The 27,790-nt window shown below is 38.2% G+C and overlaps 1 protein-coding gene across 1 annotated transcript in view; it reads left to right on the top strand.

Annotated features, from left to right (window-relative positions):
- Positions 1-5,063: 5,063 nt before the first annotated feature.
- Positions 5,064-27,790, top strand: part of LOC114466812 (metal transporter CNNM1-like) — a 55,237-nt gene continuing 32,510 nt past the window's right edge. The window contains 5 exon segments of the mRNA XM_028452584.1: positions 5,064-6,755; positions 20,316-20,459; positions 20,546-20,686; positions 24,655-24,824; positions 24,942-25,032. Of these exon segments, the coding sequence (XP_028308385.1) occupies positions 5,348-6,755; positions 20,316-20,459; positions 20,546-20,686; positions 24,655-24,824; positions 24,942-25,032 (1,954 nt within the window). The 5' untranslated portion in view covers positions 5,064-5,347.

The following is a 27,790-nucleotide window of genomic DNA, read 5'->3' as shown; positions in this document are numbered from 1 at the left end:
AAGATCTTTTGAACAATTTGAGCCCATTTTTGCTTATTTTTTAGGCTTTTTTCTGCAACTACACCAAACTTGCAATATTTCAAAATGTGTTCATCACTTTTTCTTGCCATATTTGTGCTCTTTTTAATGCGTTTTTGCTACCTAACTCCCATTTCTGCCACTTCTCCATTAAATTTTTTTTTTTAACTTTCAAGACATCTTTGGCACTTATAAACCCTTTCCACCACGTTTCCCACCTAGTGTCACATATGTTGACCCATTATTGTCACTTTTCACCATATTTCTTCCTTGTTTTTGCCAATTTAACCACATTCACAATTTGCTGTGCACATTATCTGTCAGTTTAAAGTGATTGTTACTACTTTTTAAATTACATTTTAGAAGACTTCATGTTCATTTTGATTTTCTTTCAGAAGACAATAAATTTGACAAATGACTTCAGAGTTCTATTGTGAATAAATAATTTTGCTAAACATAGAATCACAATACAACAGTGTTTGTTGTTTTTGCAAGATCATACCAAAGGTTATGTCATCTCTAAAGACAAAAGCTGCACAAAAACAATTAGATTTTTTGTTTGATCAATTTGTGAATATTAAGCCCAAATGTTTGTGTTATATCATATGAAACCCACTAGATTGAGATCCTTGGGTGTTCCATGTGTGTGACATAGTGTATTGGCTGAAAAAATGTCAGCCCCATTAAGTCATCACCTGTTTGAATGCAAATATATAGGAATACAACTTCATATACATTCTTTAAAAATTATCAACTATATAAACAATAAAGTTGTGTCAAAGTGGCATTACCACAGTTTGCCTGAACTGTCCATTTACTGGAATAGGAATGTAAAGTTGACGATAGTAGAGAAATACGTACCTTACTCTTTTCAAATAGGCATCTCTGATTTCTGCCGTTAATTTCATGTGTTTGAAGTTGATTAAATTAAAGCTGATATCCGGAGATTCTGAGAAACGTCTTGATGTCCCTCCCTAAATCGCTCCACTTCCTCCCCTGCTTCTGCCAATCTACCGGAAGCCACGCCTCTACTTTTCTGCATGTGCATCGTGGAATATGACAAGGTCACATCGGGTCTCATTGATCAAGGTCTAAGGGTCAGGTAAGAGCCAAAATCATATTTACCTGTTTCCTGTTGTGACGCGCTGCCTTGTTTCCGTGCACAGTTCCGCATTCACTTTGATTGACAGAGTCTGCTACAGGAAGTCGAAGCCTATTGGCTGGCGGATCACGGCGCTTGTTGCCATTTGTATAGGGGTCTGAAGAACGAAGGCGGGACGTATATACATGAATGTATATGAATGACCACTGGCAGTAGACCATTGTAAAAGACAAGTTAGGTATTTTCACATTTCAAAAGATTGATATGCAAACATAGATTTCTCAGAAACTCAGCTTTAATGGTTACGTTTAAATAAAACCAGTTACCGTAGATTAATATTTGTGTACCGTTGTTATCCTCAGTTTTAGACGACAAAAATAAGAACTCCACTCCATTTATAAACTAACTTTTATTCAAAGTACAATTTAAACAAATTACTATTTACATTTACTGGAGTAGGCCTACATTTTTAGACCAGTACTTTTACTTAATTAAAGGTGCAGTTCGCAACTCCCTCTCTCCCCTTCCCTCCCCTGCTCTCTTGCCCTGCCTCCAAACTTTCCAAAATCCCTCCCTCAGAGGAGCTATCAAGCTAACGTTAGTCCGACAGCAACATCACAGTAATATAACATGCTCTGTTAAAAGCATATTACTGCAATGCTTTTCTCTCTCAATGTGCACACACCTCAACAGCAACTACACAGTGTCACTTCCAGCAGCCCATACAGAGGCTGCTGCGTGCACATGAACACATGCACTACAGAGTTCTAGTGTAACAACTACAAATCAAGTATAATGTAAATCAAGCAGCAGTAATTACCTTTCAAGCAGAAAAGTTGCTAATTCCATCTTCTACTCCTCCACACCATACACTGTAAAAATGATGGCGCTCCAGCCCCGGGAAAGGGGTAGGAACTGTGAGCAACAGCTGTCAGACAGTCCATCAAACACAATCCTGACTCTGATTGGTTCTTTGTGCTTGGTCGTGGTGCATTCTAGCAATCTGCCATAGGCTGCAGGAGCAACAGGGGGACTCAATGAGCCTGTTTTTTCACACACACTACTAGTTTCATGTAAAGTTGTCCTTACATGGTGACAGCTTTAGCAAATATGACAAAAAGTCACTGTTATAAGAGTTGCAGACTGCACCTTTAAGGATGGGTCCCCACTTGCGTTGCTTTTTACTGAGGACTCAAGCTTTTTTCTACGGCCCAAATAATGTGTGTTCTATTCTTAAATGGTTGTGTTGTGTCCAAGAATTAATACAGCAGCAGATCCATGTGACCTTGTAGAGCAGGCAAGGAAAATCTATAAATCAACGCATGTATACAACCTAAACTAACTTCATTCTCTTGGCCTTGACCAACTACTTGCATTCAGGCTTAAATATGTATAAAGATCTCTGTACCAACCTTTGGTCCCAGGAATTTTAGATACTGTTCATTTGAATAATGGTGTCAAAGAGCAACCGTAGCAGTGGAGGCAATCAATGAGGCAACCAGGCTCCAGAGTTTTGATGCATCAGGTTTTTGTCTTTTTATTTTCCATTGGCACCACAAGCACAGTGTATTTCAATCTCCACTCAACCCACTACTGACCAGAATGGAGGTCCCTATATACAGGTGCATCCTTAATTAGCCTGTACCAAGCATGGGGTGACATTTGATTTACATATTAAAATTACAACATAAATATTTACACAAATAATTCTTAACAGACACCATCATAAACAATAACCCTCTATTAATGTAATTACCCTTATTCAGATCCCCTAAATGATTAAACTAATTATTTACATTGATTTCTAAACATCAAGCTCCCCTGTTCCTTAGTCCCTCTTGGTCTCTCCCACCTGGAACTATAAAAAGGTGTCCACAGCCCCCGGGGAATTCTTTCACCAGGACACCACAGGAAAGAGGAAGAGACCATGCACAGGTAAGAATTGCTGTATATTGCATTTCAATCACACCCAGAATAAGAGAACATATTTAATGGTTTTATCTATCATGTCACTGCTAAGTTATTTATCAATTATCTTGTATCTGTATTTTCTGTTTTTATCACTAGATGAATGCTGAAACCCTGTGGCCTGAACCATGTGCTTCATCACCTGTCCTCATGATGTCAATTTAAGCAAATTCATTAAATCAATACAACAGAATGTGTCTTCTTAATTTTCATTAAGCACTGCCAGTCTGTTCACACAATTTACCATGTATACATTATAACAGTCCATGTGTAACGTCACCTCGTCGTTACAAATGGAGTTACAACATTGTTGTATTATTTGTAGCAGATTTCTGATCAGTAAACAGCTTAGCACTGATGGAAAAAGTAACATTTATTCCTCATATAGTCCAAATCAAAGACCAGATTAGATATTAGATCCTTTCTTAAAAGTCTAAAGTACTCAATGCTCCTGAAAACTCAACAATTTCAGTTGCATTATAAAAAGTGTTTGTTTTATAAACAACAAGTTTGTGAAAATGAGACTCATAATCAGCATAGAAACACCTGAATCCTTCTAGATATAAGTACAAGTGAAAAAAATGTGTTTTTTGTGGATATGTGAATACATGCAGCATTGCTAAAGGGTAAATAAATATTGGTTTAAAATGAAATAATCAAATAATAAGGTGAGAAAAATACTGCAGTGAATAATTTATACTTAGAGCGACTGATCCACTTCAGCCTCACAGCAAGAAGATCATTAATTTTATTCCCAATGACAAAATATCAAATTGTTTTAAGTTTGCATGTTCTCTGTGCACTTGTTGGTTTTCTCTGGTCCTTCCTGTCATAGTCCATAACAATGTGCATAAAGCAGCTTTCAAAAGATCAAAGCATTGTGCAGTAAAATCACTGGAGATATTGATGTACTCGATAAAACCAACACATTTATGAACACAGCATTCTTTATTTTTTCTGTTTTGTCATCATTTGTCCTCTTAGATAATTGGTAACATAAACTAATATAATATATTAATGCAGCTAATAATATTCGGAACGTTTTGGTACAATCGTGGAGGCAAGGGCAATTAGCTTTATTATCTTAAAGCCCAGAGTGGGGTACTGGTACCCCCAGGTGTATGCAAATTGTCATGGGGGTACAGTATGTGAATAATAATTATAAACAGTGGGACAACAGTGGAAACTAGAATATAATTAAAGCAGCAGTCAGTACACATTGGCTGATGTTAGACTGCCCTCTAGTGGTGACAGTGAAACAATCTCATCAAAAAACATTGCTTTGAGCTAGTAACATGCCGTAAAGACTTTGATGCCCTTTGCACCACATGCTGCTGTGAAAGTGAATTTTCAGCTTTGACAAACATAAAAATAAATACAGAAAAAGACTTTTCGTGGGGAACGATTAAAGACTTAGAGTCTCTCAAATGAGTTCTGTGCATCCTCTCAGCCTCAGCCTTCTCATTAGTGTTAGCGAGTTGTATTTCAGTTTTAAGATGATGAATATATTGTGTATTACTCGTATATGTTCAATCAACAAATGTAAGAAGGATTTTTTTCCAAAAAAATAAAAAAAAATAGAAATTTCCTACCACACTGTGTGTGTGTGTGTGTGTGTGTGTGCGTGTGCGTGTGCGTGCGTGTGTGTGTGTGTGTGTGTGTGTGTGTGTCCGTGCTTGTATAACTGGACGCATATGTGTGTGTGTATTAATGTATGTAAAATGCTGTACATAACGTTGACTTTTATAACATTTATAATTGTTGAGTGTGTTTGTTATTTTTGTGTAATTTTGTGTGCTTTGCAATTTGTTGTCGATTTGTATGTTTTGGGAGTTATTTTGTGTATTATGTTGTGCTCTATATTCCTTCCAACTTCTTGAAATACAATTTTGGGGGATTTGTTTTGGGGGTCGCACAAAATTAGACGAAGGGCCACATGCAGCCCCCGGACCGGAAGTTGCCTATGCCTGCTTGTAAGGTAAACAAACCTCCACACTTTAGTTACAGGGTGTTTTTTCACTGCAGTCGTTTGGACTTTCAGTAGTTTGTACTAAAGTTGTTTTAAAGTCACTCCACCGTTTAGAACTGATCTGCTGTAACTGTGATATCACAGTGGGTAGTTCTGCCCATTACGTTACATCACAGCTCAGAGGAGGGCGCGTTCACGTGAGCGCATCCCCTCCACCAACACATGGACCGGAACACACGCAGCTCCACGTGACCCGGGATCCCTGGACCGGCCTCCTCACACACCGCATCATGGCTGCGGAGGTTCCCGCTGGTCGGTACCGACCCGGAGCCCCGCTCGGCCCGGCCCGGATGCTGCTGCTGTCCATGTGCACCGGCCCGGTGCTCGGTCTGCTCGGGTTCCGGCCGGAGGAGACCGGGGCGGCGCTGTCCGTGGAGGATGGGGTGCTGAAAGCCACCGAGGGGACCCGCTTCATGCTGCGGGTTTACTACTCCTCTTCCCCGCAGAGGATGAACCGCACCACGGCGACTCGTGCCAACAACGCCGCGCCCTGGATCGCGTTCATTGAGGAGCCAGCTCCGGGCAGAGAGGGACAAGTTCACCCCAAGAGGAACATGTGCATGGACAAGACCGCCCGGACATCCGACATCGAGGTTCTGGGCTCTTTTAAGTCCGCGTCGAGTCAGAACTCGGTGCTGGTGGAGCTGCTGGCCAAAGACCTGCGGAGGGGAGAGAAGATCAAACACTACTCCATGTGCGCATTTGACGGCTCCAAGTGGGAACACTACCGGACCAGGGACTTCTGGGTGGCGGTGACGGAGCGCTCTGCGGTGCCCGACCTGTGGCTCCAGGTGCTGGTGTCGGTGCTGCTCCTCGGGCTGTCGGCTCTGTTCAGCGGGCTGAACCTCAGCCTGTTGGCGCTGGACCCGGTGGAGCTGCAGGTTCTGCAGAACAGCGGCACCGACACCGAGCAGAACTACGCGCGGAAGATCGAGTCTGTGCGTCGGCACGGGAACTACGTCCTCTGCACTTTGCTTCTGGGAAACGCCATCATCAACGCCTCATTGGCCGTGTGGATGTGTCAGATCCTGGGCATGACCTGGATCTCCACGGCCATCTGCGCCTTCAGCATCTTTTTCATCGGGGAAATCCTTCCTCGCTCCGTGGCTTCGCGCCACGGTCTGGCGATCGCCTCCAAAACCATCTGGGTGACCCGTATCCTGATGGTGTTTTCCTTCCCCATCTCTTATCCTATCAGCAAACTGTTGGATCTCATCCTTAACCAGGAGATCTCCAACTTCTACACCCGAGAGAAACTTCTGGAGATGCTTCGTGTCACAGACCCGTACCACGACCTGGTCAAAGAAGAGCTCAACATTATCCAGGGAGCCCTGGAGCTGAGGACCAAGACCGTGGAGGACGTCCTGACCCCACTGACTGACTGCTTCATGCTGTCGTCTGATGCGGTGCTGGACTTCAACACCATGTCTGAGGTGATGCAGAGTGGCTACACCAGGATCCCAGTGTTTGAAAATGACAGGTCCAACATCGTGGACATCCTGTTTGTAAAGGACCTGACATTTGTGGATCCAGATGACTGCACACCTCTGAAGACTATCACCCAGTTTTACAAACACCCGCTGCACTGCGTCTTCAATGACACCAAGCTGGATGCCATGTTGGAGGAGTTCAAGAAAGGTGAGTGAGTGTTGGTGGGATATTAATTGACTCCCAAAATATTAAATATCCATCAAAAGCTCGAGCAGATTAAAATATATATATTTCCTGGATGTGGATCTCAAAACATGTTTGTTTAACAACCATAACTATAGTCACAGTCACAAATCATGACTATTTAAATGTGTTCATGTGTTGTAAAATGTGACAAAACTTTTTAAACTCTAATTTCTATCCATAACAAACTTTATTCCTATTTTTAGGAGCTGGCGATCTATTTTGATGCAGCCTGCATCTACATTTAGTGAAGTACAAGAAGTGCAAGTTCTCTTTTGTCCATTATTTACCAGACTAATGTAAATGTGATTATTTCAGTAATCCTTACAGTTTGTAAAGTTTTACTGTTAAGAAGTAGCTTTTTAGCCTCTGATACTTCACGACTAAAGTTAGGTTGGGCACCTTTCCTCTTTACCTTAAGTTTTAATGCATTTTGCAACCTTTTTGTGGTGCATTTGTCCTCATGAGGCCTAAACGGAAGCAGAGAAACTATTTGATACCACAATAGCAGCTGAGTAGAGGGAAAACATTTTAGAGCGTTAAGTCATAGGTAAGGTAAATACTGAAGGAATGAGTTGGGTAATTGAAGAGAGCTGACATAATTGAAGGAAAGCTATAACTCAGTTTTTACCATTATGAAAAACATTTGGCCACTCATAATCCTCATTTCCAGGATTACAGGATGAATGGTTAATGATTCATTAAAATAAATTAAACTTTTACACTGAACTAAGAAGCATGTTTGATAGTACGGTTACCTAGTACTAGGGCTGTATATATATATGTATATATATATTTTTTTTATTTTTATTTTTTTTCCACCACAGTTTTTTCCGACTTTTTCGCGTTCCGTCCTTGTGGGTTACCATAGCGCGATGTGAGCCAGCCCCCTCTTTGTTTACATTTGTTCATCCTTTGAGTAGTCTATATGTGTGCCACAGCCATGTTTCATTTTTTATTCACACTATGCTGAGATGCTAAGACAAGAGTTTTATTCATTTTTCTAATGATAAATGTTATAAAATATGTAGTTTAAGCTACTGTGAAGTTGCTGTTGCACTTTTTCTTAAACCTGGGTTAAAGCTTGAAATTGTTGAATGACAGAGCCTCATTTACTTTTTAATTTGGGATTGTTCTATGCATTTTAACTCTTGAGGACAATCACAGCAATAAAGTTGCACTTTTGACGATATATCTGATGTCTGCAGTCATTTTTAAGTGCATTGAAAAAAAAAAAAATCAAAAATCAAATCAAAACTCAAATTTTTCTTTAAAAAAAATCAAGATTTTTTTTAGGCAAAATTGCCCAGCACTAGCTAGTACTACTAACATCTTTCAAAAGCTGTGTGTTAGAGCTGGGTGATTAGGATGGGACGATACTCAGAAATCACAATACAGCACGATATATGATGATGGACTCCCCATAACGATACGATAAAATATTTTGGAAAAAGAAAAAAGACCAAAAAATTGCAGGTGCAAAAATAGCCATGTTTTTATTTGTCTTTAACTCTAGCCATACTGATAAAACATGAAGGCTGATTGGTGAGAAAATGACAACAAAAATGCACAAACTTCTGACTCTATGTATGACCTTTTCAACTCAATAGGAATATAAATGAATAATAAGATAAATAAGATAATTTTTGTTTTCATGATTGCCAAAAGTGTCACTCTGCAAATAGAACACAGAAACAGAGACCGACAATTCATGACAGTCTCATCATCATGACATTCTCCAAAAAAGTGCATGAACTTTCATAACAAGTTTTTTCAAACCTAGAACCTAAAACTAAACTTGAACAGTCTACACTGCCAAGATTTAAAGGTGCAGTCTGCAACTCTTAAAAGTAACTTTATCATATTTGCTAAAGCTGTCACTATGTAAGGACAGCTTTACATGAAACTAGTAGTTTGTGTGAAAAAAACAGACTCATTGAGTCCCCCTGTTGCTCCTGCAGCCTTTGGCAGATTGCCAGAATGCACTGCGACCGAGTAAAAAGAACCAATCAGAGCCAGGATTGTGTTTGTTGGACTGTCTGACAGCTGTTGCTCACAGTCCCCGCCCCTTTCTGGAGCTTGAGCGCCGTCTTTTTTTTACAGTGTATGGTGTAGAGGAGTAGAAGATGAAATTGGTGACTTTTCTGCTTGAAAGGTAATTGCTGCTGCTTGATTTACAATATGTTTGATTTGTAATTGTTACACTAGAACTCCGTAGTGCATGTGTTCATGTGTGCACAGCAGCCTCGTGTGGCTGCTGGAAGTGACACTGTGTTGTTGCTGCTGCTACTGAGGTGTGTGCACATAGAGAGAGAGAAGCGCTGCAGTAGAATGCTTTTAACAGAGCATGTTATATTACTGTGATGTTGCTGTCGGACTAACGTTAGCTTGTTAGCTCCTCTGAAGGAGGGACTTTGGAAAGTTTGGAGGCAGGGCAAGAGGGCAGCAGGGGAGGGAGGGAGAGAAAGGGATCTGAGAGTTGCAGACTGCACATTTAAGACATAAACATGTTCATCTTTAAGAATATTAGCGTGTCTTCAATTTATAGTAATAATTGAGACCTTTGGACGTTGACTGTTCCTCACGCTCACTTGAAACAGATGCAGAAGGGATAGAAAGGTTTGGTTTTTTAACAAAAACAATTGGTTTGTTGACAAATTATTATTGTGGGATTGGGAATCCCGGATAATTTTTGAAGTTACATTTTTCTGATATTTATGAACAGTTTTTATGGAACTTTGTTCTAACTGTGGTTTATTGTGTTTCTCAGACAATGAAGATTTACTTGATGCTTTTTTGTTCCGGTTTGTTTATATGACATCACCCAGTGAGATATTAAATTTCGGCTGTATTCCGGTGTTTCCGTGGAAGCTATAATATCAACACCTGCCATTGTTTTGGCACAACATTCAATCAGTGAAACCAACAGAAATGTCCCCGTGGCAGTGTTTTTAGGGCACACTGGCATCTGTAGTAGATGAGCACAACTTTTGGATAAAATACAGTTTTAAAATGTAAGTTATCGTCCCTCGCAGCTTTAATGTCAGACTTCTAGCTTTACAAAGGATCGACTTTGATTAGTGAAGTTCTCTTGCAATTTAGCTTTAAACAATTATCATTTCTGTTGTTTGTATGGTTTGTTTCTTTTCTAATAAAGCTCCAAATAATTTCAAATTACATGTTTATGTCTATACCAAAATCAAAAGAAAATATATTGTCAAAATCATAGCAAGTCAAAGCAAAAATATTGAAATAGAAGCTTATTTCCTAAAAGGGTGCATTTTCCCCCAATCATTTATTCTACTATATTATTATTATTATGTAGACCTGTTACTGTTTGTGAATATGCATTTATTCATTCATGTATTTATTCCTTCTGTCGAGCAGCAGCACTCAAAGCTCTTTCTCCCTGTGAGGCTCATTTGTATTTAGCTGCAAAGTGTTCGGACACTATTGGGAATACAAATGTGTTGCAAATTGGATCGGAGCACCAGTGAAACACACACCCCTCCTCTGCAGGTCCTGATAAAAACACTGGAACGCTCGGTGCAGAGCTTTTGCTGCAGAGGATGGGCATTCAGGCTACTTTTATTGGAGAAATGTGAAAGAGGTGGGGAGCGAGTTAGCCAATGGCAGGCTTGGCTGCTTATGTCATTCTGCTGGGGATTCAACACAGTCAGCAGTTTGTGGTTGTTGTGTTGCAGTATTGAGGACAGAACACAGAGGATGTAAACAGAACAGCACACCTTGGTTGAAGCAGCTTTAGTTCGAGGCGTTTTAAAGCTCATTTTGATAACATTGTGTGTCAATCCCTCATTGTCCAACAGTGTATTTGTATTCAACAAGAAATGTCAGTTTCAACCTGAAAATACAAACCACATACTGTATCTGCCTTTGCGCACCCTCCTTGTTTTGCTCTGCACCCTCCTTACTTGAAGGCACTGCAGCAGAGTCACAGCCACTCTCATTCATTTCAATGAGAGTCCTGCAGCAGCTGATGCTGACACTTTGAGCTTTAGCAGTTCATCTGCTTTCAATCTACTCCTGTTAACAGGACAAGTGCTGCTCAAAGAGTAAGCAAACCTAGTAAAATACATGTTTTTTTTAAAAGTTAAATAATGTTGATTAACTTATTAATGCATTCATGTTTGTCCATAGAATGTATATATGGATAAGCTGGGGTATTGGGTAGACATGTCAGTGTTTGCACTGCCACTGGTCTCACAGCTTTGCAGAAAATGGACAAAAAAACAGAATTCCCATTCTGAAAAGTTATTTATTTATTTATTATTATAAGGAGGATATTAAAAGAGAGGGCAGTGTTACAGCTAGGTGGGGGGAAGGGAACATAGAAGAAGGAGTCAGGGTAGGAAATGGAAAGAGTGGGGAAGAGTTAACTGCTTTATGGTGAGATGTGATGTTATAGTTGTGCATATTGTGCTTGTTGTGTTGCATAACCAGTTCAGCCAGTCTGGTGACAAGTGTGGAGCTTAAGTATAATGATGGTGGCCGTGAACAGAGGGAAGGAGTGAGTGGTTATACCTAAAATCTGTATTTAGGATCAACATATCTAAGGTTAAGCCCAGTATGAGTTTATCCTACAGCCCAAGACATGCCAGTGCATCGTAGACCAATGTATGTGCAAGAACCGCTAGTGCGAACCCCTGGCCAGAGATCAGTGTTTGGAATAACGACGTTATGTAATGGCTTTTTTTTTCAGTAACGGGGTAATCTATCTAATTACTTTTTACGCCGTTACAACACCATTATCATTACTGAACGCACCCCTGGCTTCTTACTCAGCTATAGTGAGGAGGTGGGTTAAAAACAAGATGAGCGATTATGATTGGCTAAGGCGGCGTCATGTGTCATGGTAGCCAATCAGAGCCAGTGTTTTTACACATGTTCCAGATGTTGAGCGTGGAGCAGTCCGATGAAAAGTTGGCATTTTTAAGGCGGCGATACAAACACTTCTTCAAATTAATTGTGTTCAAAGGCAAGAACGTGCATGTGAAGTGTTCATTATATCCAGGAACTTTTTCGACATCCCTTGTAAGCAACTCAAATTTAATGAAGCACCTCACGACACACGCATCTAAAAAAAATCTGAATTATTTTACATATAGCAACTTTTTTTTTTTTTTTTAACACTAACGCAAATAGTTACTTTCTTTGGTAATGAGTTACTTTTTTTTATCGAGTAATTCAGTTACTAACTCAGTTACTTTTTGGAACAAGTAGTGAGTAACTATAACTAATTTCTTTTTTTAGAGTAACGTTCCCAACACTGCCTGAGATGCAGCCAATTGTTTTTTATTTAAAGTTGTGCCCCATCATAACACAAAAAACTCACATGCATGTTTTGGGACAATATCAAACATTTACTTGCTATTTTTTCACCAGAAAAGACGTGACTGAATATCTAGATCAGTATTTCTCAAATGAGGTTATGTGTACCCGATGGTAATATGTGGGGTAGTAGAGAGAAATAGAGTGGAAAATTAACAAATGAAAGCATTATGAATATGAGGTTTATAATGTTTATTTTTAGTTTAAAAACAATAATCATTATGATGATGGAAATGAATAGATTGATTAAAACATGAACTGAAAAAACACCATGCAGGAGATGACCGGAAATGATTAAAATTGTAAAATTAAATCAATTTAGGAAGCACTGAATAAAAGTTTCATTTTACTTGTTTACAAAATGAGATTCTTTAAAATGTGCGTTATCACTCATTCATTCCATCATTTTGCTCTATAGCAGTGGTTTCCAAACTTTTTTTCTGGTGATCCGTTTTTTAAAAATGACAAACCATCGCGATCTCGTATATAAACTGTGAGAGAAGCAAATTTGTGCATAAACTAACATTCCTGACTCTTTTCTGCATCACCTTGTTCTATCTTGAATCGGTAAACCAGCAATTTTGTTTCATGGATGTGTTATTGAAAACCTGTATACACATGTTAGAGTTTTTACAAATCATACCAAATAAAAGCTTTTAGGCAGAGTTGAGAGGCTATATCATTGTTTATTTATTTCCTGTCATCAGTAAAACATAGCCTACATTTTAATTGCTTTTAAATCAGGCAAAAATAAGTGCATTTTAGGCAGGTGAATTAGCCGAAAGCACATTTTAGGAATATAAGATTATGCTGTGGACAGAAACAAAGGAAGATGAGCCAATGACCTAAATATATTAGTCTTCCTTGTTTTAACTTGTTATTCACAGCATAATCAAGGCTTTATCTAATGACTGACAGGTGTATCAACCTGAATTTATATATAATAGTTGTGGATTTGTATCGAATGTCATATTTGTGATCTTAAGACTTTTTTTTTTTTTTTTTTTTACAAATCTGAGAATTATAAACTTTATGGTATAATACACTCATAATTTTTAATCATGACTATTCCCAAAATAACTTGTATATCTTTATTGTCACATTATTATTATTATTATTATTATTATTATTATTATTATTATTGTTTGAGGACAACATCAGTGCAGCCCTGCACATCATTGTTGTCCTGTTAAAGTCTCTTTATACCAAGACTTAAAAACAACTCAAGTCAATCACCTTTATTATGTATTATAACAATCTGAGCTTGAATCATAACTATGGAGAAGCAAACTCAAGGTTTACAGAACATGAAATAATCATTTAATATACACTTCAATGACTAAGAGCATCCCATGGTCCTATGTTGACTCTGAGCATTATTCTGTCTGTTGTCTGTGATAGTGATGGGTCTAGACCAGATGATGGAAACTAGGGTCAGCTCATGGTTTTAATGTCCAGGGAGGGCTGTGTCCACTATGCATGGACTCAAAGAAGAAGAAATAAAAGAAGAGTTAGATATTATCATTACATTGGATGTTCGTCAAAAGGAAAACTGAAAGTGATGGAGATAAATGACACACACACACACACACACTTTAAATGAACATATACGCTATACTGTTCTAAAAACATCTCACACATTAAGAGCATCTATTTACACTTTCATTAATGTACACAAAGACTAGCTACACAAAAGCAGAATGATATTTATTGATCCAGAAATGAAACTGATCTTACCTTAACTTATAGGCTCAGTTTACTCCTTTGTTTTCAAGTCCCTTTGAACCTCCATCCATGGTGATTTTATAATTTTTAATAAAATCCACCGCCCTGGGAAACTCAGTATGTTTGTATAATAATCCAGCCATGAAAAGAGGATGTGTGGGTAAATCTGGACATATAGTTGCCCTATGCAACAGAAAATATTTTGTGTAAAACGTGAGGGTAATTTGCCGGTTGGAGGTATTAAAATTTTCACAAATAATTAGTGATGCAATGAAACTTTTATCACTGAAACCACCAGGCCAAAACAGGATTCTGTAATGATGCAAGTAAAAACCGCAGCCAGCACATGCTGGTCTCCATACGAGCAAACATGTCAATGAAAAGTTCCCTCTCAAGTCTGCTTTATGCAGCCTGACAAGCTGCTCCAAATGATCCTAGCTACACGTCAGAAGTAGGGATGGACGATATTAACAAAAAAATCACAATAAATAAAAACTATAAATAAATTTTAAAAAATTAAAAAATTCACAACTTAGTGTAAACAGGTTCCTTACAAACACAAATAAATCTGAATACATCAACACTAGACACATTTAAAAAGGCTACAACAACTGCTGACTCAAACAGCCCCTGAGCTGATATTTTATGGAATATATTTGTGCATGTGGATTACTATTAGTGTACAAAAAAAAGCACATTATAAGCAAAAATAACTTCAATAGTGATTTTATTGCTTTTGAAATATAATTAAAAAATATTGCATTTCACAAATTGTGATGAATGAATAGTGACGTTAGTTATTATGTTAATATTTATTTCACACAACGTTTAGCTTTTATTCTGTTGTTAAATCTGACCATAAACAAATTGGTGGCTCTCTGTGGCTTTATGACAGTAAGACGTGTTCTTTTTATTTGGTCTATTATTTATATGGAGTGGTTAGCATTAGCTCTTAGCTCAGTCAGTGTATCGGTGGGTTAGCTTAGCATAGTTAGCTTTAGTTGAGTTTCCAGTTCATAATCGTTGCTACAGGGTCATCTCTGTCCCCGTGTTTGTGGAACTTTGGGTGGATCTGACTTCGGTTCACTTTGTTGGATGGTTATCTGGTTTTAACCAAGTAGCGGTCCATGTTGTATCGCAGCATAGTAGCTTCTGATAGCCGTGACGAACACACACACACAGACGGCGGTGGCGGTGCAGACCGTGCAGAGCTTCGGTAAACAACGTTCCGCTCCAGAGAATAATAAGTTGTTGACAACAAACTGGGCAGTTTTGGCCCCAACGCTTTTCGGGCGTCAAAATCGCGCTTCACGCCCCTAATTGGATTGAATCAGACGCTTGTCACCAAGGGTTGAAGTGTTGAAGCCCCTCTGTTGTTTAAATAATTTACCCGAGACACCGACCTCTTCCTTTGTATTCCTGTCTCAATAGTAATAGTCCGCTGGGTTATACAGCTCGGAAAGAGCACAGCATAGTTGTGTTGGCTTCCTGTTGTCATCCAGGTCCTACAGTCCTGTCACGAAATACGTCACTACATCGTTGTTGGAGAAAGCTCCTGATTGGTCAACGCACCGCGATTTGCAGCCAAAAGTTTAACAATCCCAACTCTAGCGTCGGCCGCGTTGAAGGCACGGGACGCGCATCAAAAGCTTGAAATCTCCAAATGTGCAGCTACGCGAAAAGCTCCTGCAGGATCCCTTGACGCTCCTAGAAGCGCGTCCACCATATATTGTGTATGTAAAGCTGACGCGTTTGACGCATTTGGTGTGAACATGCCAATGGAGTCTGTCAGCACACGTTTCACCAACCTCTGGACTTTATCGCGACTGTACTTGAATTGTGTTATAAAAGATCATTACTGGAATCTGGTAATAAAGCGCACAGCTTTATTACCAGATTCCAGTAATGATCCACAAGAAGTTGTCCATGCAGAGATGGACGAGGGGAAGCCGTTTGAAGATAGAGACGCAGACTGAGCTGAAAGAGAGAGGATGGGGGATATATGCCGCAATATATCCCCAATATGTCGAGATTCAAGATATATCATTATTCTATATTCAATTTTGGCGATATAGAAAATTACATTATCACCTATATTGTTAGAAATATTTTTATAGTTTATTTTGTATGAAAGTAATTGTTTTAGGAGTCGCTGCTTTCTCTACTCTGAACAACAGCATGTTACAGAACTCACTCACATGCTGCCTTTTAGAGGAGAAAAAGCCATAATGCCAAAAAATATTGAGATATGAGTTATGGACCATATTGCCCAGCACTAAAATGCACTTTGTGTTTTGTTGAGAGAACATATTTAATATGAATCTCTTTGACAGCCCACTCAGTTATAGTCCTGTACATTATTATTGAATGTACACATGAGTGGGGTCAAGTTAAACATTTATTTTATTTTATATTGTGCATTGTTGGAATGTCAGTGCTAAATAAATGTTTCCATACTGTATGTTTATTATTCTTTAAAGCATCATAATGCCTTATAACGCGGATCAAATGCAGTCGCCATGAAGTGCAGAGGATTTCGGTGCTGACAGACTCTAAAGCCGAATTTATGCTTCTGACGTCACGTGTGGTTCATATTTAACGGAATCATGAGTCAACGCAATGCGTAGCTACGGCCATGACGTAACATAAATCACACTTGAGAGTGAACTTTTCATTGTTTTCACTCCGTGGTCAGCATTGTAGACACATGTCCAGACAAGCGCTGGACATGGTGTTCGCTCACATCATCACAACACCGTATTTCAGCCAGGTTGTTTCGAAAATGCGCTTTTGAGCCAATTTTAACGAAACCACCAATAATAAATATGCATTTCATCACCATCATTGCATGTGGTTTTTGGAATAAATATTTCACAGAAATGTGTCTTTTTAAAATGTTTCTTAAAGCTTCAACTGTTGATGTAAATAGTGGTTTTCAGATAGACTTAGAAAGTAATGGAGTAAAACCTTACGATGGTACTTAAGTAGGTATTTTGTTACTCTTTAGTAAGTATTTATTTTGGTATGTACTTTTTACTTTTAGTGTTTTACTTTACTTTTTACACAAACACCTGTACTGTTTACTCAATCCGCCTTAAAACACTAAATTCCATTTGTCCAAAGTATTTGATACTGTAACCAGACTATACTGGGGGATAATAACATCAGTAAGGCAAAGTTGTATTGTCCCTTAGAAATATTGTATCATGGGACCACTGACTGTAACTGAGCTGTGTGAAATTCTACACTAAATATTGTATTTTATATAAATATATTTAATTATAACCTATTCATAAAGTATTTGAAGACTGACTGTTGTATTAATCATAATACAATATGTATAAATTCATTTTGTATGTTTTCTTTTTTTTTTCAGAAAGAAGTCTGTACTTTTGTAGTTCCATACATAACACGTTTTAATACCTCAAGTACTGATACAAGTAGGCCTAATGATTCTTTTACTTAATCAAAGGAATAGTTTACTTTTGCCACCAATGAATTTATTCAGACTTTATTCCTCAAACCAAACTAAACTAAACTAGAGCAATATACTGGGAACAGATGGCATAGAGAAGAGAAACACTGAATGTTTTATACGCTGCTGCCTCCCTGGAGAGAGAACTGATAGGGGAATGTATCCACAGTGAGGAGAAATTAGAATGGCAGGGGAAAGTGAGGTGTTGGATTTCTCAGCGCCTGCTAATAGTAGGGTTTGTTCAATAAAATGTGCTCATGACTAAAAACCAAAAACAGCACTGACTGACCAACAAGTGGCACTAAAGGTTGATATTGAATAGAATAGAATTTATTGCCATATGTACATGTTCAAAAAGAACAGGAATGGAAATCTTGTGCATGTCCCAGAGTCAGATTGAGAGAGAAAAACTAAATAAAATAAAAAATTACAAACAATTACAAACAACATATCAGCCAAGACAGTATAAGTAAAGGTGCAAAACAAAGAAAGAACAGAAGTATACTGAACAAAAAGATAAATCAATTAATTTACATATTACACATAGAAGAGTGTGAGGTAAGATGTTCAGCATGGGGGATTCATTTTTTCATTATTGTGCAGGTAATTGTTAATAAAAGTGCGTGACTGTTTGATATTTTACACAAGTGAATTAGACCCAGAATCATCTTTCTAAGAAGTGTTTATTGAGGTGTTGCCATTTTTAGAAAATGAACAAGTCGCTTCAACCTAATTCTTCCTGGTTAAACAAAATGTGTCACTGCCAAATCACAAGGCTAGGCTAGGTTGTTTTTTGTTGCCTAGAAACTGCCTTTTCTTGCAATGTATTATTATTAAACTGTTATGAGTAACAAGGTGAGCAACAAAAAAATACTTCAGCAAAGTGCAAATCAAAAAAACAATTTAACTATTGTAAGAAGCGTTATTTATTACATTGTTGATTCATTTTCATTCGTTGGTGAAGTAAAGACACACAGCTACAGTGGCCTACAGGTAGCTTATTCTCCCAGACTTTTGTTATTTACAGGAGGAGAGTCAAACTTAAGGCTTGTGGCCCAAATCTGGTTCATCAAAGAATCCAGTTCAGACCATGGAACAATTTAGGTTGTAGTAAATTTGTAGGAAAAGCATTACTGCTCAGGTAAACCTGAATGTTTTGCAGTTACTAGTGATTAATTTACAGTAACTTACATGAAAAAGTGTTCAAATTAGGGCATGAACTGAAAAAATTCACTTTTTATTTATTTTTAGAAGACGCTTGGAATTTTTTATTTTTACATTTTTGATTTGGTCCATTTGAGATGGAACTGGTGCATATGTGGCTCCTGAATTAAAGTGAGCACTCCTATAGCACATACTAAGAGCTTAGCGGTATGATTTAACAGCTTCCATCAAGAGCCAAACTTACCCAGTTTTATTCCATTCTTTTAAGCATTTGTTAAAAAAATATGCTATGAGGCAGAAATCTTCCCGGATTTGCTCTCATTCCGTCTTGTTTTGTTGTTTTCCCTCTAGCAGAGCACGTGATATTAATAAATCCACCTAACTGACAACACGCTTCATCACTCCAGTAGTAAACACAACACGATGGATTATGTTTTTATTCAGCTTCTCTTGCTTCTCTATTGAGCCATCATTAAATAGTAAAGTTATTATATACATTATATTGTCCAAAAAGAAGTACATTTTTTAGGTCACATTATATATTTATCTATGGAATGAACACGTTCACTCTACTTTTAATGTGATGTCTCAGTGGATGTATTACTCCACCCTAAACATCATTGTTACAAAATGGGAATATTTACATTCAACATCAGTAATGAAAAAAATGCCATATTTCTTCAACCATTTTTTTTATATTGGTGGAAAAACCAATTCCATTGTGAATCAATATTACATTTTATGACAAATATCGGCCCGTAATATTGGCCATCTCTAATAAGTGCTGGTGACCTGACATGATAGAACCAACAAACAATTATCAAGCATTAAAGCCGGATTACGATACCAAGAATGGAAATGACACGTCATTAAAATCCAGGGTTGAGGTCAATACCATTTTTCAATTGCAATTACATCTTCAATTATTCATTCATTTGATCACAATTAAATTACTATTACAGTGACCAGCATTACAATTAAAATTACAGTTATTATTTTTCCACTGAAAGTCAATTACAAATACTGTACATTCTCAATAACTAAACTTCAATTACAATTAATCAATTACTGATAATTAATAAATAACCCCTTAAAACTTAACCTTCCTCTTGTGTTAGCTTTCTGTTAGCATCTCTTATGATAACACGTCTGTTTTGACCCATGTCTGAAATCAGCTGTAAAATACACTAAAAAATATAATCTATCATCCAATTTGTTTTACATCTCTTGGTTTCCTTGTTAGGATTCCTGATCCATGGAAATATTGGTATGAATATTGTTGGTGTGAGAGTCTGAGCCTTTTTTGTGTCAAGTATACCCCTCCATTTCAATTCTTTTAAAAATGGTAAATCAACAGGTGATATGAAACATATTTTAATCATTGTTAACTACGTATGTGTAAGCCATAATACTGTAACATGGTTCTTCATTTTTGCATTTAATTAAAACATAATTGACAGTTTTCTGAGAATTTCCATGCAATTACAATTACAAAGTTAATTATCTGAAGTCCATTACAATTCAACAGATTTTTTTTTTACAATTATAATTATATCATAATTGCAATTTATTATCAATTATGCAATGCTCCATTATGGTCAAATACAGAGAGAGAGTTAATAAGAAGAGACACTATTTGTATAATGATAATATTGAATGTAGCAAATTTTGATTATCATCAAGAAGCAAAACAGATTTTTTTTGTCATTTTAAATTATTATAAGAGCACCGTTAGTCACTCTCTTATACCTGCTGCTAATGATATCCTTGAAAAACTCTTGAAAACTCTTCATGTTGTTCCCGTTAACTAGGAAAGTCCCACCTTGCAATCATACAGCGCGTAAACAATGAAGGAGAGGGCGACCCCTTCTATGAAGTCATGGGCATCGTCACACTGGAGGACGTCATCGAGGAAATCATTAAGTCGGAGATTCTGGATGAGACGGACCTCTACAGTGCGTATGCAAACACTCACAGTCACACTCGGTCACAACTATCTACATTTTGGTGTGACATCTTTTAATGTGGTTTAACATCTCAGCTGACAATAGAACCAAACGGCGCGTTTCTCACCACGAGAGGAAGCACCAAGACTTCTCCATCTTCAAGTTGTCCGAGAACGAGATGAAAGTAAAGATCTCGCCTCAGCTTCTCCTGGCAACGCACCGCTTCCTCTCCACAGGTAACCAAACAGATTGGTGCACTTTGTGATTTCATCCAATACGACTGCATTCTCCAACATGTCCTGCATTTCATTGGTTGTTTTATATTAGATCTCCCAAGCCTTTAAAGGAACACCATCTGTTTGACTCAAGAAACACTGTTCTTGTTTTCCTTTGTAAGACTTTTCTCTACCTTATTCTCAGTTCTTTTAATAGAAGAGCTCTGAGGACAGATGACAACGTTTGCTCTTTTTTAATGTGGTTTATTCTAGTTACAGTCACAATTAAAGTTTAGCATACGAAGTGCACATGCAGGTGGCTTGCAGATGAAGTCTATGTTCATATGTCTGTGTGTCTCTCTGTTCTCTGTGTCTATTTCTATCTATGTATCTCTGTCCTCTGTGTATCTCTGTGTCTGTTTGTTCAAAAAGCAAGACCAGTTATCTTCATGGCTGGGCCCTCCTAGCATCATACAAAGAGGATGCTGGAACAAACATGATCTAGCCATATATCACAGGGTAGTCTAGCTCTGAGAAAACAGTGCACAATGTGTGTGTGTTCAAACCAAAGCAGCATATTGTCAGGGCCTACAACATATAAACATTAAAGAATAAGGAAATAAATGAAATATCCTTCACCTTCCACAAAACACTGGTATCAGAGATGTTTAGAGGTCCTCAAAAAGCGAGCGACTCTGCCAACCATTCATCTATTCATAGTAAGTAAGTATTCTTTTTTTATAGAGTGCTTTTCACAGGCAAAAAAATTCACAAAGTGCTTTGCACAAATTTCAGTATCATCCCATCTAAAGAGAACATGGAAGAACAGTAACAAATCACATAGGAGACAAGAACGGGAGACCTGTGGGTCGCCAAGGGCATAGGAGGCACCCCGTATTTAGATGAAAAATTGGAAAACAACATAAGGAGAGGTGAGGGGGGGAAAAAAGCAGATTATGAGTTCCCTAAAGGAGAAACAAAGTACAGAACCAGGAGAAACCTCTCAGCTACAAAAAGACAGATAAGATAACACACAGTCAGTTATGAAATGAAAGATAGCACATGGGCAGGTGGGGGTTGGAAGAGGGGCAGAGGAGTAGGTATAGTCTACAATCTTAGAAAGCTAGTGAGTTTTGTGATAGCCAGATCTCCTCTAAGCTCCACCCTCTCCTTCCCCTCCCGTCAATTCTCCGTCCAAAGCCACACCCCCACGAACTTGAATGAGCATGCAATATAAAAATAACAAATCCCCCAAAGTAAAACAAAAACTGAGCTGTCCAACAGAATATACAACCTCTACATAACTTTTCAGGCACTTCAGATCCTCATTTGTGCTGATATTTCCAAGCAGAATGGGAGATGAAGGCTTCTGATTGGTTATTTCCATTAGGACAGAAAGGCAGCGATTGGTCAGAATTTTTACAGGATTCCAGCTGCTCGAGAGATCTGATTCTTTTTGTTCCTTTTTCTGATTACATAATATATCGAATACTCTAAGGATAGAAGAACCATTTCACTCAGTACAACAAAAAGTGTTTCTGAACAGGATTGTAGACTATACCTTTAAGGCTTCAAGGAGAGATAATTAAAAAAAACACAAATACTGTTTCCCTTCTCACAATGTCTGAAGACATTCTTTGATTGACCGAGTAAAATATGGAACAGTTTCGTTTCTAAATTAAATATGTGATTGTAGCGCAGTTGTTCCTTCCTCTTCTTGCCCTTCCCTCACCTGATGACAGCTCACCTGTGTGCACGTGCTTTGTGTTTTCATTGTTTTTCTCCAACGATGATGCTGATTCAGTGTCAGCTCATGTGGAAGTGATGATATTCCATTTTTGGCTACACATTCAAAACTGTGTTAGCCTGTAAAGGATTAGGACCTGACGTAAAATCCCATTAGGGTGATTAAAACGTGCTGTGAAGGGAGTACAGTAGTTTTAATAATTTAAACATTTTTTAATACCTTCCCCTCATTTGAATCCTTAGTAAAGAAAAACAGATTTCATATTCTACTTAGTCACCAAAACACTGCTCTGTCGCATCCCAACGACCAGTCTGACCAGCTTTCTAACACTCCCACCTGTTGGATGTGCTGTATATACGCCGTGGGTGAAGTTGTGTCATATGTTGGCTTTTGATGAACACATGGGCTTCACTCATGTGATATTGTGAACCAAAATGTACTCACAGCAACACAATAAGCACCACAATGGCAGCAGACAATTGTCATTATATTTCAAAATGATGATTACCATCATTGTTTACAGGTAATTTCCAGTATCAAGTTTTTAAAAACCTGTAAAACAAAAAAAAAGAAAACACCCAAAGTCACTGTTGAAATTTCATTATAAAACTTTTAACCAACCAGTATGTATAAAATCTGATGCATCCATGGAATCTGTGCAATCAGCGCTGGGCAATATGGACCAAAATTCATATCTCAATTTTTTTTTTTCAAAATAGCGATATATATCATGTGAAACTCAATAGTTTTTACTCAAAGTCTGACCAGAAAGATAATTCTAGGTTAAATTTACTGATGCAAAATGTCACGCAAGCACATTTATTAACAAATAGCTGCACAATATGTGCCACTTTTGCCTTTTTCTCCTGTAAGGGACAGCATGTGTGAGTGATTTCTGTAGTGTGGCTTGTTTAGGGGATGGTCTGGGTAAGGACGCACTCAGCAATCCATCTAACTATGCTTTTCATGCAGTTCTCATGCAGTGACTCCTAAAACAATATTTTTTTACAAAATAAGCTCTAAAATAAGAATATATTGACAGTGGTGAGCCCACCCGTCCAAGCGGTACGTTTGCGGCTGGATATGTGCTCGACCCTTGGAACAAATGGCGAGTTGTGTGTCTGTTGATTCTTTCCGTGGAAGACATCTACATGATATCAATTATGGTTGCAGGCATGCTGCTGATTGGAGCTGGCAGCATTCTGACCTATCGCAAAGTCCGTATTACATTGGCAGCTGTTTTGGGAAGGCTGCCAGTCACTCAGGGCTCAGGGCTCCCAACACTCAGACTCATGTGCAAGCAGGAGGCTACTTTGGAATGTTTATGCGAAATTGAATCCAACTTGGAGAAGTTGAATGCCTGGCTTGCTCGTTAAAAAGGCCACCCTATTGGATTACTGCTGGGAGCCCCGGGACTCAAGGCTATCGAAACTGAGCTAGCCTGAATTGAAAACAAATCGCTTATCCACTTTGGCTTCCAAAGGCAGCCGCCCAAGGCTGTCTCATCTATCACCAGGGTGGTTTGCAGAAAGATGCTTAGTCGTCACACATCATCTGACTGTTTTCAGAACAGAGTGAAGGGATTATATTTCAACACCTTTATTGGCTCTCTGTCCATCCTCCCTCCCCCCAAGCTAAAGGGTAGGCAGGTAAAGCGCCCACAAGAGGCTGCATGCACACGCCCCCCAGCGGCTAGCAATCTTTTCCTCTTCTCTGCCCTGACCCCCTTCCTCACCCCCCTTCTCCAGACACACCACCCACCCAACCCCCTGCCCACTTGCTATGTTCTCAAGTTTTTGTTGTGACTGTTTCTGTTGTGACTGTTTTGTTTTGGTGTATGTACGCTGAGGAGTTTTTTTCCTAGTTTTATACTCTCCTCACCAATAGGGAACTCAGTTTAAAACCTGCTTTTTCCCCTCACCTTCCCCCTGTTATTTTCTCACTTTTCATCTAAATATGGGGCGCTGCCCTTGAGGCGACCCACAGTTCTTCCGCTTCTGTCCTCCTGTGTTATATGTGATTGTCTTTCATGTTTCTTGGACGGGAAGTAACTATGAATTGCCCCTCAAGGATAAATAAAGTATTCTGAATCTGAATCTGATATAGACGAATAATAAAGTAATTTTCTTTATCGCCAAAATAGAAAACTTGATACATCTTCAATCTTGATATACAGTATTGCCCAGGCCTATGTGGAATCAAGTGCTCTGATCTAAGTGTGTGTGTGCGTGTGTGTTGTCAGAGGTGGAGCCCTTCAAACCAGCTCACATCTCAGAGAAGATCCTGCTGCGGCTCATTAAACACCCCAGTGTTGTTCAGGAACTCAAGTTCGACGAGAAGAACAAGAGAGCGCAGCAGCACTTCCTGTTCCAACGCAACAAACTGGTGGACTACTTCATCCTCGTGCTTCAGGTACTCTCACAATGACATCATATAAACATACAGCGTTCACAGATTTTAAAGATACATGTCAGCCCTGATCAAAGTCTGTTGGCTGCAGCATGTTTTTCTCTTGCGTTTCTCTCTCAGGGTCGAGTTGAAGTGGAGTTTGGTAAGGAGGCCCTAAAGTTTGAGAATGGAGCCTTTTCTTACTTCGGTGTACCAGCCATCATGCCAACAGGTATTAACAATCATGTCCATGTAAATCATATTTGTTCTCTAGGTGCTGAGCATTTGGATTCTTAAGTGTGTTTACAACATAGTGAGTGCAGGGTTATTGTAAACGTGACACCATGATGCAGGAGAAATGAGATGCCTTCATGTAAATAGGAGAAATGACATGAAGATTGAGTTGAACTAATAAAATTGTTCTTTTAAAATGTCCCCTATACTTTCCAAAATGAGTCATTAATCATTTTACATCAGGCCTGAAGGCAGAATCTTCACTCACGACTGAGTAAATCAATTATTACTTCTGCCATGGAGATTTGTTTTTGTTGGTTTGTGTTTTTATCTGTTTCCTTTGTCTGTTTTGAAACATTACTCAAAAAGTTATAAAATAATTTTGATGATATTTTTAGGATAGTTACGGATAGCTAACATTATTTATTAATATGTTAAGGTTTTGTTTATTGAGACAACTTTTTTTCAGGAAATTTGATCTCCTGACATGTTTCGACTGCCAACTATCAGTCTTCCTCAGAGGTGATTGCTTTGATAGAGGAAGACTGACAATTGTCTAAATAAACAAAACCTTAGCATATTATTTAAAAAATGAAGACAAAATGAACTTGCTGGAATTAAAAAAAATTGATTGTTTAAAGTGTAGGGGTGATCTGAATCAATTGTCATGTGATTTTATTCATTGCACTTTTCGGCAAGTGAGCTATTCTAAACATTTAATGTGTCTTAAGTAGTCCTAGAATAGGCAAGAACATAACATATACCGGTACATCTGGGACCATCCAGGATCAGTCCTGAAATATCAAAGTTTTTTGATAAGGCCAGTGTTGCTCCGGACTTCCTCCGGGACCAATAAATCCCATCTACTGACATCGTAGACAGATTTAGTGTGTGTGCGGCATCCTTTAAACATGCTTGTTTGCATGGACTCCACTGCACCTTTGTGTGCACTGGGGCTATGCAGCAAGAAATAAGCAGCTGAACATTAAAGGACAAGCATCTTTAAAGATGCATAAACCAGAGGTGGATTACAAATACTCATGTTACTGTAAATGAGTTGCTTTTATGGGTACTTGTACTTTTTGAGTATATTTTTAAATCAGTAATTTTACTTGTACTGAAGTCTTTTTTAAAGAAGTAAAGTAATTTGTTACATTTCTACACCCAGCCGTTACTGAGTACATTATTATAATTTTTTTTAAATGATCAACGGACATTGTGAATTACAAAAAAATTAAATGACCAGACTAGCCTAGCCTTCTAATGCTTAGGAGACATTTTGACAAACTTTTTATTTCATACAGAGGCTTTTGTGGAAAATAAATTAAGTTCCAATTGTGCAAGATCTTGTCTCTTTCTTTTTAAGTTTATACATGATATGTTTACTGTGTGCAAGAGAATCGTGGCAATATGTATTACAAATAATAAACATGGGGGAAGAAAGAAACTCGTAACTTTTCTTTGAGCACTATTTAATTGGGCTACTTTTTACTTGTTCTTGAGTACGATATTTTATGTATGACTTGTACTTGTACTTGAGTACAATTTCAATCAAGTGGCATTACTTCTACTTGAGTATGATATATCAGTACTCTTTACAACTCTGGCATTAACTTAGTTGTCCAAGTTTCTCTCCAACCTGCTTTTTTGTCATTGTGCTTTCGACACATAAATATGTATATTTTTCCTTTTGGGGAGGTAGGGGTTTATTAGGGGGAGTAGGTTGGAAGGTTTGTGGTTCAATCCCAGGCTATGCTTGTCTTTTTCCCAAAGTGTTCTTGAGCAAGCATCTGTGTCTGTTGGCCCTGTGTGTTTATCTGTGTGTGATTAGGGTTGGGCATCGTTTGGATTGTACAGATTCTGATTTTGATTCTCAATTTCAATTCCTGTTTTAAACAATTCTCGATTCCGATTCTTTGAGTTGTGCAGGTCAACAGGTCACAGATTTCACAGGATAATTTTTTATGTGAAAAAGCCTTTAAACAGGTATTTTTTATTAATTGACTTAGTTGATACAGTTTAAATTGGTTACTGTAATGTAACTAGGGTATTCAATTACAAAGGTCCCCAACTGTAACTGTAAAAGTGAAACTTGCTGAAATAAAACTACAAACAAGTTGTCATCAGTCTAAAAAACAAAGAGCTACAGGTAGATGTGAAAGTAAATAAAATAAACTGTGACAATTCAATCAATAGTTCTTGTTGAGAATTATTATTATTCTGGATACAGTGGAAACAGAAACAATAAAAATAGTTATATTGTGAACCTGTTTATATTGTGGGGAACATATTATATACATAAATGTAATTGGAGTCTAAAGCCAGAAAAAACACCACTTTAAAAAGAAAATAGACTAATATAAGACCTCTTTACAGTTATTTGACTAATTCTGTGCTTTCGCGACTAGCGGCGATGACGCGCTGGTTATGACATAATCCAAGATGGCGGCGGCCCGGACTACAGCCGGCACTATTTAATAAGAGCCTTAAAAGACATGGATATAATGAAAAGAGTGGAGGCATAAACATGCAGACTTTCATATTAACACACACAGAGTTATTAAACACACACGGACTTTAGTAAACGGAACAGGCTTCACCGATCGGCTGGCACTAGGACCCGGAGGCGGAGTAAATGCATCCCCGTACTGCATTACAGGCTGTAATATCACCATTTTATCATTTTACCAGTTGTTAGAGCTACTGTCTTTACCAGGGAGATAATATTTATTCATGGTGATTGTTTTACTGGGCTT

Source organism: Gouania willdenowi, chromosome 1 (genome assembly GCF_900634775.1).
Source record: "Gouania willdenowi chromosome 1, fGouWil2.1, whole genome shotgun sequence".
In the NCBI taxonomy this organism is placed as follows: domain Eukaryota; kingdom Metazoa; phylum Chordata; class Actinopteri; order Blenniiformes; family Gobiesocidae; genus Gouania; species Gouania willdenowi.
Note: the sequence above shows the minus strand (reverse complement) of the source record. Positions and strands in the feature narration are given on the sequence as shown.